General features: G+C 36.0%; 1 protein-coding gene across 16 annotated transcripts in view; it reads right to left on the bottom strand.

The window, feature by feature from the left end:
- Positions 1 to 20335, bottom strand: part of DMD (dystrophin) — a 2111713-nt gene that overhangs the window by 1374656 nt on the left and 716722 nt on the right. For all 16 annotated transcript variants that reach the window (XM_053892047.1, XM_053892050.1, XM_053892044.1 and 13 more), the window contains 3 exons: positions 17683 to 17784; positions 17446 to 17553; positions 9253 to 9432 (listed from right to left, as the gene is read on the bottom strand). In XM_053892047.1, the coding sequence (XP_053748022.1) occupies positions 9253 to 9432; positions 17446 to 17553; positions 17683 to 17784 (390 nt within the window). The remainder of the gene's footprint in view (positions 1 to 9252; positions 9433 to 17445; positions 17554 to 17682; positions 17785 to 20335) is intronic.

Here is a 20335-nt window from a genome sequence, read left to right as displayed (position 1 = left end):
CAACAACAACAACAACGGTGCACTGACCCTGTAGCCATAGGATATTATTGGTTATATATGACAAATCAATAATAACTTTCAAAACCTAGCCATATAATCAAATAAAAACCACAAGGTCAACTACTACGTTTCCCCCATGACTTTTAGTTTATTGACTGTAAACACTTAATTATGTGTTAGAATCATTAGAAACAGAGAGGAAGGGATTATGGAGGTCATTTAGTATAACCTTACACTTACTATAGGATTTACTATTCCCAGAAGGAGACAACTCCTTCCTGAATATGGTAGCAAATTTTCCCGTTAGCAAAGTTTTACACCTAATGGAAGCCTGCCTTATTATGACTTGGTTCATTTAAAGCTTGTTTTGAACCCTGAACCGACATAGAGGAAGCTGAGTATTGTTCCTATCTGACAGTCTTAAAGATGTGAAGACTGATAATCATGACTCTGATAAATCTTATTTCCAAGTTTTAAAATACCAGGTATGGGCTAGAGTAAGATTTAATCTGATTGGTGCTCCTAAACTTAGGTTTCTTAGCTTTGGACCTCCTATGTAATTAAGGCAAACTAAAATTATATGAGTTGCTCTGCAGCTGAATCACGTTTTAATTAAATTCCAACATATAGTCTATATGTATCACTACGGAACATTCAGAAATGCATAAAATGGAATCTCGATTTTTAGTGATCTTACAGCATAGTAGTGAAGGTGACAAACACTCAAACAATTGTGAGACAAGTGTGTGCCACATGAAAAATACAAGTATGCAAACTAATTACATGCACTAAACATCCAGTAATCAAGGTAGTTTCTTCTTAAGTGTTCATAAGCAAATTTCCCTCAGCCAATAGCCTCATATTTAAATGTATTTGATGCTATAGGCTGCATGTAACGCTTGTCCCTGTTAGTAGGATCAGCATAATGGTAAAACAGAAAAAAAACTTAACGTCTGGAGGCACTGGCTTCAAGAAATTACAGGACAGGCATGTGATAGAGTTATTGTACATGTGCCAAACATTTTCAATGTCATTGGAAAATGTTTACATTATAGTACCGAGTGAAGAATGCAAAATATAACTATCAGTGATTATGTTTTGGCAGAGAAAGCACAGGTAATTTCAATCGTAGATTATATATTTCTATATTCTTTTTTCCAACTTTCTACAATAAAACATTTTCTGCTAAATGTTGTTTCTGCAGGCAGAGAAAAATTTCAGAACTTTTCTGTTCACATTGTTGTTTTAAGTCTATCATTCCCATGTATCTTTAGAGCTATGGAATTATGTCATCCAAATACATTAAAACAACTAAACATCAGGACAAATAAAAATCTAATAAGAATGACTTAAGGTCTCCGTTAAAATGCTGAGTAGAGCAGGGTCAAAATTAGAATATAACATAGTTTGCATTATATTCAACAGACATTGAGTGTACCTAACTAAATTCTTATTCAGTCACCTTTCCTCATTTTTTTGCTCAATTACCATACAGTGTTACATTAGTTTCAGGTGTACAATGTAATGAATTAACAATTCTGTACATTCCTCAGTATTCATCACTGTAAGTATACCCTTAACCCTCTTTACTTATTTCACCCATCCCCCACACACTTCCGTTTTGATTATTAGTATATTGAAAATGACTTCCAAATGTCATCATGCAAATAAAATGTATTCGTTTTTAAATAGTATTTCCTTGATCTGTCAGTTAATCAGCTAGTAAAAATGGCAAAGAGTTCGTTTAGACTTCTTACACGATTAAAAGTGGGGGTCTTTGAGCCAGGTGTCACAATTCTCAAACACCTGGTCCACAGTTGACAAATGGTAGCATTTAGTGTAGGTTCATTTGTGTCTCAGACTCTTGCCTTCTTTTCTTCATATAAATAATAGGAATGGCAACAGATGTCTCACAAGGCTGCTGCAAACAGCGCCACCCTCATGCCAGGCAACTTATGGCGTCACCCAGGTCCCTTCACTCAAAGAACCCCAGGCTTCGTTTCATGCTCTGCTGCCACACTGTTGACATTCTCGATAGTATTTGAATAAGAAGCCCTGCATTTTCATTTTCCACTGGGCCCCAAAAATTATGTAGCCAAGTCTTAGTTTCAAGAATTAAGTTATGTAATGTCTGAACACAGAAAGTTTTCTCGATACCTATTAGTAATAACCGCTATCTTTTCTAAATGTTCATAGAAAATTAAAAAAAAAATTCTCTACTGAAACTTCTCACTCATAAGGTGACATGTGTTAATTTCCAAAAGTTACATTTTCCTCCTGTGAGAAAAACTGGAAGAGCATTTGCCGAGCCTCTTGATAGTCTTAGGGTATACATCTTGCAGTAAGGTTGTACAGTTTTGGTGGTTCTGGAGGAATCAAACTACTCTCAAACAATAAAATTCTTGCCAACTTCTCTTCCATTTGTCTAAAATGCACATTTGGATGAGAAATGTATGTATATTCAAGCGTATTTAAAGAATATAAAAGGGGATACAATGAAAGGAAACATTTCAACCACTTTTTTCTGGTTTCTTAGGGGCAACTAGTTGTACTTACCACCTGCTCTCACATTTTAAGTTAACTCTGTTGGTGCTGGGGGTTTTTTGGCTGTATTCTTAATTGCATCTTTGATTCTTCCATGTAATTATTTAAATATTCTTGCCTTTATAAGTTCTTCGGGGTTGCAGAGTTCTACTTCTTGCATTAGGAAATATTCTACTATTTGAACAGTTAAAAAAAACTTACTAAAAAAATTCAAGTTACGAAGAATCAGTTATCTACTTTATCATGTCATCTTCATTATTATTAAAATACTAATGCGTATAATACCTACCAATTACAAAGGTCTTTGCATGTCCCACGCACTATGCTAAGTGCTTTGCATTCATTATCATATTGAAAATACTTAGAAAAGTACTTGCAATGAAGGCTTATTAAATGGTGGCTGTCATTACTTCGTGGCTCTAAGACTAAATAATAATATTATTGCCATTTTACAGATAAGAGGTAAAAGTTCGAGGCAGACACAGCTTGTAAGTGGCAGAACAGAAATGTAAATCCAAGTGTCAATGTTCACTTGCTGCTATACCTGTTCACATTTCTGAATGGTGATTTTCCTTTAAGTGTGCGTTTATATATACACACGTGCATATATAAAGTCAGAAGAAGATTGAAAATGCACACAATGGCATAGGACAATCTTTTAATGCCTTTCAGCTCCTGATAAACTTGAATTAAATTTGGGGAAACTCAAACAACTTCAATACCTGAAATTTTAAAAATTATAATCAGGTTGACAACTGTGAAACAGAGTTTTTTGCTGTGTAATTTTTACATACATTACTTTACAGTGATCAATTGACTTTTAATAGGTATGGAAGAACTGCAGTTCTACAGTTTAAAATATACTGCATAATCATAGCAATAGCTTTAGCACATAATTACGAGCCAGGCTTAAAACCATCTCCACAGGCATAGTAGCACAAGGCTCAAATATCTGATGGTGTGAGGATTTACAATTCTAAGCAACAGAATTTTACATGTTGAACCTTATGAGAAACCTGGGGTAAAAAATATCAGGTGCTCACAAAGGAGGCTGAGTGACTAATCAAAAGGCTATAGAATCCTCTATCCCATGAACAAGTACAGAGGAATTACCATGGCTAAGGGGAATATAAAAGGAGTACCAAAGTTCTTGAGAGTGGTATGATAACTAAATTTTACTCATTTATTTATTTATTTATTTATTTTGAACTTTTATTTATTTTTGAGAGACAGACTGACGGACAGACAGAACGTGAGCAGGGGAAAGGCAGACAGAGAGGGGGAGACACAGAATCTGAAGCAGGCTCCAGGCTCTAAGCTGTCAGCACAGAGCCCTACGCAGGGCTTGAACCCATGAAATGTGAGATCATGACCTGAGATGACGTCAGACACCCAACCGACTGAGCCACCCAGGCACCCCTAAATTTTATTATTAATTACGGTCTTGTTTTGATACTGATAATAAGGCAATAGAACATCTTGAAAAGATAAAACATTGGAATCATGAGCATACTTACAATCTATATTCAAAAGACATCAAAAAAAGAAGTATTTCTATTTGAAATAAAATATATAATAATTAAGAAGGCTTATTCTATAAAACTGTTCGATTTCATGTATTTTATCCCTCACTTCATATTATATTTTGTACAAATTATCAGAAAGAAGAGACTCGTGTTGGATTCAGGATTCACATTAAACACTGATTTTGAGCAACTGTGTGAATTAAGTGCATCTGCAAAAATTCAAGGAGCAATGAAATTTATTTTTTCTGATCCACCTGACATGAAGTAATGAGACACCTTCTTTAACTAGGGATGCAGATGATCAAGTATACACTGAGACAAAAACTTATGTTTTCTTTATGTGGTATTTCATTTATTGTCTGTAAAGAATAAATATATCATATAGATACTGATTATTTTATTTTCAATGTATCTTAGTCACGTACTCCTGATGAGTGAAATATACTCATTTCAGAAGTCAGTCTTCTTTTACAGGATGAGAAGTGTATTTTCATTATCATCTTCCAGCTGACAGTGAGACTGATATAGCAGAGAGAGTTGGAAATTCTTCACTAATTACTCCAGAGTTTTATATAAAATTTCAAACAAAGAGAAACATATCACATGCATTTAGAACTGGAAGGATACTGTTATGGAAATCTTCCTAGCCCAAACTTCCCTTTTTATAAAGAAGTAATGAGAGATTCCAAAAGTTAACTCAGCTCTTGTCTCTTAAATTTTCAGTGCCTACATCATGTTATTGTAGACAACGAACTTATAACATAGTAACTATTACACTGATAGACAAGGGCAATTCTCAAACACCTACTTTAGTTGGAGGTAGGAAAAGAATACAGTTCATTTCCAAAGTTATTTGAGCTGTAACTTGGAAGTTTTCTGATATAACTGTTAACCTAAACAATTAACTAAAATTCAAGATGGTTAGTCTATGAATTCAGGTAGTCCTTGAATAAGATAGAAACCTAAAATAAGTGAAGGATTTTATTTTAATTCTAGGTTTTATAAAACCATTTTTTAAATTGGCGTCAGGTTGATGAGGCTTAGAGAACTTTCAGGAACCAATGAAAAGGGTTGTCAATGGAAAGGCCTTAGAGTGTTATGAATTAAAATCATCAGCAAAAAGAAGAGAGGCAAACCAATTGTAACTACATCTTAAGTATCAATAGATCTACAAAACAATGCTTTGAGAGAGGGCACAGTCAGAATGTGCACGTAAAATATTTTGTGGAGAATAAAAAGAGGGATCTCTAAAAAATGAGAATGAACTAAAAAAAAAAGTAAATAGAGAAATGTTAATCTCAATACTTTTGAATGCCCCATTTGCATTTCTGGTATTCTTAAAAATACTGGCTTATTATGTTCAACCACGTTTTACACTATTCATATGTCTGGCAAGAGTTTTAAAACTCCCAGCAGGAGACAAATGTTATAGAATAGATATATACATACATAATGATCACTTACTCCGCTTGGGCATCTGTAACTACAGATACAGAAATAACAGCATAAACATTCACTCTCATGTTCAAGGAGAGGAGAATCCTAGGTATATTCATTTTATCTTTAAGATATTTGTGCTTATAGTTCAGAACATTGCAAAAATGGTCAATAGAAATACAGCAAAATATTCACAAAATGGGAATGAGATGTATAAACTTATATGTGTCATAAAATGTCCCTTACTTTTGGCAAAGAAGATAATTTACTCTGCTAAAAAAATGACAAAACTAAGGAACTTTTGGGCTCATTTAGATATATTGTTACATTTAAACACCTAATGCCAAGTTTAACTTAAACTACCATAATACATTATAAAGTACATGAATATTATGCCCTTTCCGAGGTATGTATGATTTCAGTTAGATGGGGAAAAATGTTTCAAATCACTAAAATTATAGGTAAGTTTAAAGTATTAACTATAATGAACTTCTGACTATCATATTCCCTAATTATAATCAAGATAAAAATACATTCATCAGTGTTACAGCATTTAGAAAAAAAAAAAAAACTAAATTTCAACAAGCATATTTATAAAAAAAATGTAGAGGACACAGAGGGTCATTTGAGTATTTAAATAAGTCAATCCAGAGTTTATTTGATTTGTTGTCTTTTCTCATCTTAAGCATTCACATAGCAAGGGTTATTATTCTTCCTAACTTTGGGGAACAGAAAGTATTTCTATTTTCTTACGCCGCCTTTTTTATCAACTTAAGCGTCCTGAGCTTGTGTCCAGGCATTAGTCAAGCCAGCCCTGACTTTGAAATGCAAGAGAACAGCCTCACAGTTGATTTTTTTCTTCATATTTTGATCTCTTGCCATGCTACTATTTCTTAAGGTCAAAATCCCTCAAAGCTTTGACCTGAATAGCACTCAAACATTCGGGCACACATGTCCTTTAATGTGAGCACGATTGGCTACCCTGTCACCTCAGTCACAATTCCTATATCCTACTGGATTTTAACCATTACCAGATTTTCCTCATTCCTTAAACTAATTCTAAAAAGGATTTTTAGAAGACTAAGTATATCATGTCATTAATGGGACTGATTCTCACAACATCTCGACTCCTGCAAACATGCTGGAAAATGTGCATACAAGAGAGCTTTGTTCTTCAAAGTCACAACCTTACCCTCAACATTCTTGGACGTCTTCCCATGTTCTTTCAATCAAGTTCAATTTTACACGCAAGGAAGAAATTCAAGGACTTTTTTAGTTTTAAGATACTAGTTCATGGCTCGCTCTATCTCCCTTTCAATTCCTCTGTCCTCTGGTACCTTCATTTTTATCTTCCTTAGCCTCCCAACTCATCTCAGCAGTGATTTGGACTGGGCCTATGATAGTTACTTTGGCGGGGGGCGGGGGGGGGGGTGCGCAATGAACAAAACCAGAAATCGAACTGTAGAAAAGCTGAAGCTTAGTGTTCCAAAAAGCAACCTACCTAATATAAGTCTATGTATCTGCTTACGATCTGGTATAGTAGTGCATAAATGTTTGAAAATAAAAATTAAAAAAAAAAAACAACATAGTGAATCACACAAAGCCCTCCAGACTCACTGAACAGTATGCCCTATATATCAAGAACACCAGTGTTTTTTTTTTCCTCCAAAATGCTTTCATGTCTGTGACTTTATTTTATTGGCAAATACAGTGGACACATGCTGTACTGTATATTGGACATCATTTTATAAAGAACTGTATGAACCAGAACTAGTGGTTTTTTATTATAGGTTTTGAAAATTTCAAAAACAGCAAGGTGAATAAGTACCATAGGCAGTAGTCTTATAATTTTAGGCCATTAAAAACAAGGTTGCTAAGGTTTTTTTACCAACTAGAATAACAAATCAGTAACATTTTGATGATATGCACAACATTTTTTTTAGAAAGTAGGCTCATTCCAAAGAGATAAGTATATTTAAATACTGCGGTCATAGAAAGGTCTCCAATTTCCCCATTTCAGGCAGCACTGTGGAAGTAAACCACAACGTGGGTATTGCTCAATGTGTCACTGTCTTGTTAACTCAGTGTTTAGTAAAAATATGGTCTGCAGACTATCAAAGGCTGCATGCAGATTACTGGTTTACTAAGTGAGATTTTCTGAGCATGCAATCTAGGACTATGCATTTTAATCAGTTTCCCAGGTGATTATTATGCAGACTCAAGTTTAAAAAGCACTAGATATAATACAAGTGAACAAGAACATGACCTACTGTTAACAGTTACATCTCCATAAACGTACCCCTTTAAAGGGACGCATTTCTAAACAGTTTTCTTTATAAGGTAATGCCAACCCTTCTTAACATGGTAACCGACCATTTTATAGCACCAATAATCTACGGAACCAATGGGTACATATTGGAATGATATCATTGTTGATTTAAAAAGTATCAAATTTTCTTATGTCTCACATATTTATTACATAAATTCCAGTGCTAATGCAAACTAGCCATGGCCAGATCATATATAGTAAGAAGAATTATGACATGGTTATAAAATCACTACTCATTCAAGCAAATGCTAAAAATATATTCACTGGAAAACACATGGAATTTTTATTAATGCCCAATGACTGCGTGGGAAATGATTACAAAGTACACTCCTTCAAATTTAAAATTTTAAGTATGAATTTAATTTCAAAAGGAAAGTTCAACTGTGACTGAAAATCGTATACATTGCCTGGTAACATTTTCTTAAATTATATTTCTGGAAGAAATATTTTAAACTCCATCTTTCAACAAACATTTCAAACATTTCATACTTATCAAATGTCAAGTCTCAGGAAAACAAATTCCCTTCACTGTCTCATAACAAAGGAAATGAATGCCTAAAGCTACCGAATGTGGTCATAGCTTTCATAGAGATGTGCTAATGGTGCTTTGAGCTATGGACTACAACCGATTAGCAAAAGTTAGCTTCTATAATGGAAAATAATATGGCATAATGTGTTAAATGCTATTATATATAGTGTTAATATTTTGAATGACTACCCACAATTCCACCATCTAATAACATCAGATAACAAAGGTTTCTACTTTAAAACCATCCCATTTCCTTTAAATTACCAAAACTTTTAAAATTCTTACCAGAAAGCCACATTATGGCACTACAAGGGTACACAGATGCTTTCCTAATCCACAGCCTGTGTGTTAGTGTTATGATTTAACTGTTCGTGGCACAAAGAACATGCAATGAACAGATCCTTACTCATCCTAATAAAACAGAGTCTTCTGTAAAATCAAAGGACCCGGGCCTGAGCCATGCTCCTATCACCAACTTCGCTTGGATAATTCATTTTTCCTCCCTACGTTTCATTTTTCTCACATGTAAAATGTAGGGGTCAACTAACAGCACTCAAGTTTCTAGAATCTGTGATTTGGGTTAGGTTGTGATGACACAGTCCCCAGCACTCGGTCCAATTGCTCTAAGTCACTCAGATCCTCATTCCCACTTAACTGGAAGGAATTACACTCTAAGGCAAGAACTAGTTCAGTCAATTAGCACTCACTCCTTCACCTCTCCCACATTCTCCACTATCAAGACAAGCCATATTTTTTATTCAAATGACTACTTTGCAAGGACTAAGCCAGTGATATCCTTTGTAGAGTTATAATACTGTTGCCTTGAATGAGGATTTCAAGAATCTCAAAGATGATTCACTACAGGGTAAGTAATTAGGATCACTAACCTGTGCAGAACTTTTTTCAAGTTTTTGGACCAAATTATCCCAACGCTGGGCAAAGTTGTCCAGCCATGCTTCCATCTTTTGGGCTACCAATGTGTTTTTCAGGGTTGAAAGAAGATCTTGGTTGAGTGAACAGAGTTTGTCCATGGTTTGCTTTTTCTTTTCTAAATCTGTTTTTAAAACCTGTTAAAACAGGAAAGAATACATAATAAGCCTAGTAACATTTTATAAACCAGTATAGTTCAAATTGTTTTTGCGTGTATTTTCTCATTGGCATAGACACAAAAAGACTGCAGTCATGCCTGCAAAGGAGCAAGAGCCCATAAGAATCTAAGTAGAAGATTATAATCCAAATAATCTTCCCAAGAAGCTTGAAGAGAAAGAAAAATAAAAGTCAGATGTAGAAAAACACCTAGTAGAGAAACTTAGGAGCTACTTAGAAATATTTGAGGAACTCACAAGTAAAGAAGTAGTGTTACTCAAAGGGAAGTTTACTTTTAAATTTTTTTAGTATCTGTTATTCAATTAACATTTGGCTATCTGAGTAATTATCTTCTAAAGCGAATTTAAAAGCCCATTAAGTAATAGAACTAAGCAACTGAGCGTGATACAAATCCTTTGGAATCACTTCATATGTTTTCTAAGTACATATGTGTTTTATGGAGTAATTTTGATAACATCCTTATTTTCAAAGTTTTTGTGAGTTATAGAGGGTTACCCACGCCCTTTGGTTGAAATGGAATGAATAAACAAAGTGGCTTATATGAAATCAGTAGATCCGGGCAGCTTATTCTTTCACTTTATCCATTAAGGTCACCCTACACTTTGGGAAATCCAATCTCTGGCTCCCAAACACTAGTTCCGGACTTAGCTTGCCAACAAAGAACAAAAAGAAAGAAGAGGCAATTATTTCATAGCTTCTTTGCTATAATCCCCTCCTTTTCCCCTCCTTTTCGCCACAACAAGTACAATGAACATAAAGTGAACAGTGAGACTTGTCTTTCCAAAACAAATGCAAATTTAAGAATAACTAATATTTCACATGGCAAATAAATGATCATGAAACAGATGTACCAATTGCTAATGAACTGACATGTCATGTACACAGAGAAATTAATACACCACCTCCCATGCAAGGGACACTTTATGTAGCTCATTCTGGCATGCTGCCTGCACTGACGGCTCTGAAGAATGCTCTGGGAGTTCATCCTTTATTCAGAATCTGCTTCACCTGGTGTACTTTATACTGGATTCCTAGTGCATGCCACTTTTAAGGTATAAAAGCTAGTTGTGAAGTTCATTTCTAATTTTCCCTCAACAATTATGGTTTTTTTTCACTGTTTTCTCTCAGTTTGAAAGAATGCAATAAATCAAAATGAGTTAAGATTCATAAGATGAATCTTAAGATTCATAAGATTCATAAGATGAATCATAAGATGAATTTGATAAGATGAATGCATATCAAAATAAAACTTTCACTGTAGTAACTTAGTAATGCATTGGTTTTATATGTTGATTTTGTTTGTTTAATCCACGTTAGCTCTCCATTAAATTTAAATGCATTTTGGACTAGTAATAAAACAATAGTTTATGCTACCTGTCTAGAGCTGGGACCCAAATTTGAATTTGTAGATTCCTCCAATCCCTTTATGGCATCCTAATCTTTTTTTTTCTTTTAATTTTTGGCATGTATTTGTTTTGCTATAAGCCATTTCAGGTTTTTTTTTTTTGGGGGGGGGGGAAGGTTACGATAGAATTAAAGGCATGCATTTTAAAATATAAAGATGTAAATACAATCCTCTTCGGCTCTCTCAGGGCTTCAGGAGCTAATTTAAATAGCTGTATGCACAAGGCTAAGGGGTATGCCATTATTTAAGCTAAATATGCAATGATTTGGAAACATTTCAGAACAAGGAACTGAGAGTTATGTCTGAAGAAGAGGAAACAATTTGCGTTGGAAATTCATGGGCAACTTCATATCATGTAAAGAGTTTTTCTTAGATGATCTATAAAACTAATTGGATACCCAAAGAGATTTCGTGGCAAATGACAGTAAGCCTCCTGTGTGAAGATTAAGCCAAATGAAGAAACACTTGGTGAGCATCACAAAAATAAAGGGAAAGGAAGTCAAATCACCGTTAAAGAATACCTTTAGGAAAAATGGATTCAAGGTGAAGTAAAAACATTATTATCATCAAATTGTGGAATTACTGAATCTACATATTTTTACCTAAATCCATACAACAAGAGCACTGTACTAAACAAAGCTTCTAGCTAGTAAATTTTAAATCTATAGTTTTAAAAACGGTGATGGCAGGTTAGTTTTCAGTTTGTTTCCTTTGTTGGGAGAATATTTCTTTCTCTTTCTTCATGAACTCCCACTACCCAAAGGACTCTCCTACCACACCCAACAGAGGGAGAAGACAAGAAATCCAGGTGCTGCCGGATGCACTGAATCACGGTATTGAAGTACCTTCTCCCATCTATCCTTGGCTATCAACACTTGGATGCTTCGATTTTATGTGTACATATTAAATTACTATGATTTAATTGCTGTTTATTATTAGAGTATAAAAAAAGATGTCTCTCTGCTTATCAAAAACTGATTACAAGTGTTTGAGTGCCAGAGAACCACAGAGCTCTGGAAAACTCAGGAAGAAAAAGGAAGCTCTAGAAAATTTACACATGGCAGAGGTCACCCAGGATTTTAAAAGAAGAAATATATTTTATTTGCAAAGAAGCCAAGCAGTTGGACCTATAACCAAAACAGGCAGGGAGGTACAGTCAGTAAACCAGATTAGGCCAGTAGTAAAGAGGGATGAGAGATAGATAAGCTGCCCAAGAAGACAGAACAGACATATTCTATGTGGTCATTAAAAGATGATTTCAAGCGCAAAATGAATGTATCCTTACAAACAGGCCAGGAAATCCCTGGGGGAGTCAGAATCACCTAGAAGCCTTTCTAAAATGCAGATTTCTGGGCCCAACTTCCAGGCCCTCTGAGTCAATAGGTCTGGGATGGAACCTAAGAATTTGCATTTCTAACAAGTTCTCAGGTGATGCTGATGCTGCCAGTCTGGGGACCACACTTCTTGAGAACCATCCATTCTGCTTGGATTAATTGGTAACAGGAGGTGAGGTTTCAAGTCTTGGTACCAGCACTATCAGCAGGGACCTGCTGAGCCACTGTAAGTACTTCAACCCTGCCGTGTGCTAGCAGCCACTTGAGACTGTCCTCAATTCCACAGTCCCCTGTAGCCCCTGCACACCCTAGGCCTGTGGACCACCATGCTTCCCAGGGTGGTCCTTCCCCGGAAAACACCCCAGGTCCTCAAGGCAACAGAAAGCTCACCCAGGAACCTATTTCTTTTAAATTTGGGCCTTGCTGTGATAGCCTAACTGATTCTGTTTTAGAATCCGCCTAAGGGCCACAGTTTCTTCTCTCCTTTGCTTTTGATCGTTTACATCAAATAAAAAATCAGTTTTGACCGTGAAAAATAATGGATCTACATGGTTTGGATAAAAGCACAGATCAAGAGGAAATGAAATACTTGACTCCTCATTTCCCACCTCAAATGAAAAGTAGGAGAACATCCCATGGGCTATTAGTGATAATATTTCAAAAACAAATTGCACTGATTATAAATAAAAGAGTTTGAGCACACTGTATCTATACCTAGGTATGTAGTAGGAACTGGTGACAGATGGTACCTGTTTTGGGTCTCAGATTGTGACATATTTTAATGAACATTAAATTCTTATTCACTGCCTGAGTCAGCAGGGGAATTTTACCTCAAATTCTAGACCAGCTGTCAGATTTTGTTAATTGGCTTAAACTATCAAACGGTAAGACTTATACAAAACATATTTTCACTTTGTTCACAAGTAAGGTGACATAATCTGAATTTTAATCATACTGGATAATTACTGAGCATTTTCATGGTCCTGAGGTTAGTCAAGTCTTTTATTCACAAAAATGTCAACATAGTAGCACTTGACTGTTAGAAATGATGGTTCTCGATCACAGTTCTTTTTTTGTCAAGGAACCAAATGATATGAGGAGTTCTGAAATAGCTTAAAAGGGCTGGACCTGAGTCTGGATGTCTTGGTGCTCAATTTGACTCTGCTACTAATGCTCTTTGATAGCTTATGCATGCCATATGTGTGTGTGTGTGTGTGTGTGTGTGTGTGTGTGTGTTTTCCCCTGGGCCTCAATATCCTCTTCTGAAATAACCTTGTCTAGTTCCTCCTTTTCATACCCAACGCTACTTAGTTCAGTTCCACTAACTGGCCTCCTTACTACCCAAGAGTATTCCAAAAATGCAAATATGAATCGTATCAAGTTCTCAGCGGCTCCTCATCAGCTGTGGAACAAAATTACAAATACATAACTGACATTTTTGCATTCTTTTGATACAGATACAGATCACTTTTCTGAAATTTGTCTTTAGTGGTCAAATCACTCCAGAAAGTATATCTTTTTTGAGGAGTGAATTCTCATCCATAAGAAACTAGCTTGTGATGACAAGCAATATATTTGTGAATCAATTTTAAATTAAAAGCCTAAAGATCAGTAACTATGGAGCAAAAATGTATGATACAAATCAATATTTGGGAAAATGATACACATTTAACTGGGGAAACATATTTAAGATCAGCTTTAAATAAATGATTTAATTATGTCATACAATATCAATACAGATATAAATCATTTCATTTAGGTAAAATTATAAAATGTTATTTATAACAGACCTTTGTTTTATATTAGAGTTAACATCAAGTTAGCATTTAAGAGAATCGCTCTATCAAAACAAGAAGAAATTCTAACTTTGGAATATTTTATTTGAAAAAATAAGCTCTTAATATTACACTGCCCTCTACTACATAGCCAAATAATCAGGTTCACAGTGGAATAGAAGCTTTAGAGGTCTTTTCTAATCCTCTACGTTTTCACTCAAACTAAAATATCTCATTGAAGCCCTCTGTGATGTTCTTTTATTGCCAAAGTTCCCTTATTTTTCAAAACACACAGGCACTTATAATTAATGCTGCTGGTTTGCTTTAATATTTTTTCTAATTTTCCAAATGAAGGTATAAGCCCCTTATGTGAGGATAAGCACTTCTTATACTTCGATTTCTCAAAGAATTTAATTGAGACTATTACTTTAGAACCACATACTGTTTAGAACTATACAGAATATTCCTATGTACTTCTCAGTGTTACCTTTTTATTTTAACTGAATTCTTATTCCAGGGATGGTATATTTTTTTCAAAAGTACAATTTTTTTTTTGAAAACCATAGTTGCCAATCTGCCTACATCTAATGTAATTAATGTTCGTATTCCTCCAAAATTCATGAAATGAGGGCTGAAGCCTCTACTGTGGTAATATTAGGAGAATGGGCTTTTGGGAGGTAATTGGGTTTAGATGAGGAGAAGAGAGTAGAGCACCACAATGGGATCAGTGCCCTTAGAAGAAGAGGAAGAGGCATCGGATCCTCTTCTAATTCTGCTGCTATGTGAGGATACAGCTAAAAGACGCTAAGAGCCAGGAAAAGGGACCTTACCAGGAACCAAATCTGCTGGCACCATGATCTCATACTTCCAAGCTTCCAGAAATGTGAGAAATAAATGTCTGCCGTGTAAGCCATCTAGTCCGTGATATTTTGTTATAGAGGTCTGAGATGTCTAAGACAGGAATTGGTACCAAGAAGTGGGGTACCACTGTAACAAATACCTACAAATGTGTATACAGCTTTGGAAGTGAGTAATGGGTAGAGGCTGAGAGCGCTCAGGTGCTCTAACCTGCAAGGTGCAGGTTAGAGAAGGTTGAGATTGCTGTGAAATGACTCCTAAAGGCAATTCTGTTGAGGGCTCAGAGAAAGAGACCTGGAAAGCGTCCTGTTTTTAGAGAATACATAAATTAAAACGGACAAAATATTACTATAAATATGGATGGCAAAAGTCATTCTGAGGAGGTCTTAGATGAAAATGAGGGTGATGTTATTGGCAACTGGAGGAAGGATGATCCTGATTATAAAGTGGCAAACAACTTGGCTGAATCGTGTTCATGTTCCAGCATTTTGCGGAAGGTGGAACTTGTGAGCAATGAAATTGAATATTTAGCTGAGGAGATATCTAAGCAAAGTGGCATGATTTCTCTTGCCCATGGTAAAATGAGAGAAGAGAGAAATGAAATGAACAAGAGTCATTTGGCATAAAGGCACTAGAATTTAAAGATGTGGCAAATCCTCAGCCTATCCATATTGCAAAGAATGAGAAAATATGTTCAGAAGAGAACACTAAGGGTATGGCTGACTGACCACTTGATAAGATTAGTGTGGGTGGGAACCAGAGACCTAGTCAGGCATCTCAACAGAACCCAGGAATAGAGATGGAATTATACCAACAGAAACACTGCCAGCTGAGACTAAAAGCAATGGAGAAAAATGGACAGAATGAAGGAAGGCTGTCTAACATGTGCTATTCCTAAAGAAAAGCGAAGAATAACGTAGGTGATTCTGAGTTATAAGACGTACCACTCCCACCACAGGCCCAGAGAGCAGAGCTAGTGCTTCCCGGGTTTCAAAGAGTGGGTCTACCTCTCCAGTCCACGGGGCAGGATGCCCCTCCCCAGTACCGCAGGAGCAGAGCCACTGGGTAGGGCTGCTGGAAGGGCCACATGGGTGGTGCCCTGTGGAAATGAACAGATAAGGCTAACTTGTGGAGTCCTGGAGGTGAGGCTGCTTCTCCAGTGGTCCTGGAGGGCAGTGCATCAGTCCAAAGAGGATTATTCTTGAGGCTTAAGATCTAATGGAATTTTCTTTGCTGTGTTTTGGACCTATTTGGAACCTGTCACTCCTTCCTTCTTTCCTTTTTCTCATTTTTGGAAGGGGAATGTCTGTCCTCTGCCTGACGCACCAACATATTTTGGGAGCGCTTAACTTGCCTGGTTTCATAGTGTCACAGCTAGGTAGGAAGTCTGCCTCAGGATGAATTGCACCTGGAGTCTTACCACATCTGATTTAGATGATGATGAAACTTTGGAATTTATACTGCAGAGCTGATTCTGGAACCAGTTAAGACTTCTGGAGCTCATAAGATAGAATGAATGCACTGTGCATGTGAGAAAGATATGAATTTGGGGGGGTCTGTGGGTGTGATGTTATAGACTGAATGTTTGTGTCCCCACAAAGTTCAGATGTTGAACCCTACCCTCACACACTTACATAAAATGTGATGGTAGTAAGAGGTGGGGCCTTCGAGAGGTTATTAGGTTTAGATGAGATCCTAAGGGTGGAGACCTCATGTTGGAGCTCATGCCCTTCTAAGAGGAGGAAATGGGTGAAGGTTGATCAAAAGGTACAAACTTTCAGTGATAAAATAAATAAGCATGGGGAATGTAATGCGCAGAATGGTGACTACAGTTAATAATAACAACCTAATGTGTATCTGAGAGTTAAGAGGATAGATCTTTAAAGTTCTCACCACAAGAAAAAGAACGTACCTGGGTGAGGTGATGGGTGTTAACTAATCATGGCGGTCATTTTGTAATACATACAAACACTGAATCATTATGCTATACATCTGAAAGTAATGTGATATGTCAATTACATCTCAATTTAAAAAATTAATTTAAAAAATATAGGAGATGGGCTAGATGGCCAATAGTTATTAAGGAGGGCACTTGTGATGAGCACAGGGTGTTGTATGTAGTGATCAACCATTGAATTCTACCGTTGAAACCAATATTGCACTGTATGTTAACTAAAATTTAAATTAAAAAAAAATAAACGTGGGAAAGAGACACCAAAATTTCCTCTCTTTCTACCACGGGAACACAAGGTAAGAAGGTGCAGTATGCAAATCAGAAAAGGGTCCTCACCAAAAACTAAAGCTGCTGGCAGGTTGATCCTCGACTCCCCAGCTTCCATACGCGTGAGGAATAAATATTTGTTTAAGTCACCCAGTCTATGGTATTTTATTATAGCAGCCCAAGCCATCTAAGATAATATAGCTGTTCCTATTTTAAAGAAAATTTACAATATGATATAATTGAACAGACTATGATTTAAGCCACAACAATGAGTATTTGGTTTAAGATCGGAAAGAATAAAGAGACCAAATAATGGTGTTACTGTCAACTATTTGGTTTTTTTTTTTTTTAAAAAGTTGTGAACGCTAAAAAATACATACAGCCAGTTTTTGAAGACTTGATAACATTTCACTTTGATCCTTAAAGCCAGTTGTGTGAATCTTGTTCAATGCATCTTCTTTTTCTGAAAGCCATGCACTAAAAAGGCACTGAAAGAAATAAAATAATTCCAAAAAAGAAAATAAATAATTACTAAAGTAGATCATCATATGCTTTCTTTTTCCCATTGAAAATCTCACCATATCTTTCACTGACACAATTTCCCCCACATGACTCACCTGTTCTTCGGTAAAACGCTGCCATTTCAGGAGGATGTCTTGTAAAAGAACCCAACGATCTTCTGTCCATCTACAGATGTTTGCCCACCTATCTCCCAGGACCTGGGGGAACAGACAACCCATCACCACATCAGCAGACAATTAACTGTTAACTGAATTTCATTTAAAATTGCATGATTGAGGTGGCTTAGTCTGTTAAGCGTCCAACTCTTGATTTCAACTCAGGTCATGATCTCATGGCTTCTGGCATACAGCCTCCTATCAGTGGGTTCTGCACTGACAACATGGAGCCTGTTTGGAATCCTCTCCCTCTCTCTCATTGCCCACCCCCCAACTCATAAGTGCTCCCACCTCTCCCTCTCTAAAAATAAATATTTAAAAAATAAAAATAAAATAAAATTGCATGAATGATTCGTGACAGTATCTAATTATGAGTCTCCTATGTATACTAGGAGTTTAAGGACACCCTTCGTGATTTGCTTATAATGACATACGTATCAAGCCTTTCATTTGTCTTTAGATTATTTCATTCACTCTTTCAAATTACATTGAAAAGTAAAGATACTTGCAAGAAGTTTGAGGCAGTTATCATACCACTATTTGAAATGTCTCCATGGTAAATGTAAGAGAGTAAAGCCATAAATATAGAATTTAAGAGGATTTTGTATTGATAATATGTGAAATGGGTATCTTTCTCAGGTCTGAAAACATATACCAAAGGATAAAAGTCTGACTACTAAATAGAATACCTAAAGACTCTTCTGGAAAGTAATGCTGTGTAATTAAAATTGCTTAATGTCTTGATTGTAGAAGAAAATTTCAATTTAATTTACTTCCACATGTGGACTTTAAAAATTACCTAGATTATTATTACAAACTATTTAAAATCACTCTGTCTCTAAAGTATTCTAGAGAGAAAATTTTAATATTCGCTGCATAGTAACTGCCATATCCCTAGCATGTTACTAATATTTATATACACACACTATTTTAATATATCACATAAACCAACTACCAATGGTATGTATATATGAATATATGTATGTCCATATGTATATGTTTGCTGGATGCTGGAGACAAACATCTTTATTAAAGATACTATCAAAAATTTTTTTTTTTTTTAAATTTTTTTTCAACGTTTTTTATTTATTTTTGGGACAGAGAGAGACAGAGCATGAACGGGGGAGGGGCAGAGAGAGAGGGAGACACAGAATCGGAAACAGGCTCCAGGCTCCGAGCCATCAGCCCAGAGCCTGACGCGGGGCTCGAACTCACAGACCGCGAGATCGTGACCTGGCTGAAGTCGGACGCTTAACCGACTGCGCCACCCAGGCGCCCGATACTATCAAAATTTTGACAAACATTTCAAAACAGATTTGCAAACAGTGCTTCCCTTTCCAACAGGCAGCGCTGTGAAAAGTCAATACGGTAAGACAACACAACTTGAATCAACATTAGTTCAAAATCCTTGTATTTTTGACCGCATAACTTATGTTCCCACATGATAAAACAAATGATAGCTTAAATCAACATCAACAGGTAAACTCAATGCAATGAAAGTTTGTGCTGTTTGACGAATTCACGGTATGATATGGTTAAATGTATTCACTCCTGTTTATATTCCTGACTCCCAGGATGAAAAAAACAAACAAACAAACAAACAAACAAAAAACTCTAAATATACATTTCATGCCAATAATAGTTTCTTTGTATATCTCTCTTCAAAAAATACTTTGTAGCAGTGTATAAGCAGGTTACCTTCAAGTTTAACTTTACGACTTTGCCCCCAAACTATAGATCTGTTTCATTTTCTAACATATTGATTTTGCCCAACATTAATAAAGCTGCCAAACTGTTGAAACGGAAACACTTTTGTCTCTTGCAACAGAAGTAGCAATTTGACAGAAAAAGAAGTCCCTATGATAACACTCATCAGTTGCTTAACCTGAGGGTTTGACCTACAGAGAGAAGCAGCATTTTTTTCCTCCATGCACGCTCACATGCACACCACCTCTACACACATGCAGCCTGAGCACACGCTTTCAGACACCAGGAGGCACAGTATGCTTCCCATTGCTCTAACCGAGTGGGAAGCGGTGTAGCTAATGATGAACCACACCATGTACACAACTAGCAAACACCTTAAGGCAACCACTGCAACGGGGAGTTAACTTGCAGGGTGGATTTACTGTTCTAGATCAAATCAGTCTGTATGTACATGTGTGTGTGCATACCTATACACATACAAATACTCATACACCTTTCTATTCCTTAACCCTCCGAAACAATGTTTCTTTTTTGCATTCTGTGCAAATTTCTAAATATTCTACCATTTAAGGCAAAGACTTGGTATTAAGAAACGGCAGGAAATAGGCTTATGTTTATCTAAAACCTTTTCACCTTGCACATTACTGGGTTTTTTTTTAAACACGCGTAACTTTGAAGTACACACATTGAATTCTCAATATCTAAAAAAAAACATTTCTAATGATAAACACAAGTTTTTAAGGAGAATAAAAACTCATTTGAAGTAGTGACACTGGATCCACAATATTAAAAAAAATATTTCTATTGACAAACATAAATTGGTAGGAGGCAGAAAAAACACTGTCACAAATGCAGGGAACCAAAGTCCAATGGGGAGAAAATAACT

This window comes from Panthera pardus, unplaced genomic scaffold, assembly GCF_024362965.1.
Source record: "Panthera pardus isolate Hobbes unplaced genomic scaffold, ASM2436296v1 HiC_scaffold_27, whole genome shotgun sequence".
Classification (NCBI taxonomy): Eukaryota; Metazoa; Chordata; class Mammalia; order Carnivora; family Felidae; genus Panthera; species Panthera pardus.
The sequence above is the reverse complement of the archived record's forward strand: the minus strand, read 5'-3'. Positions and strand labels throughout refer to the sequence as shown.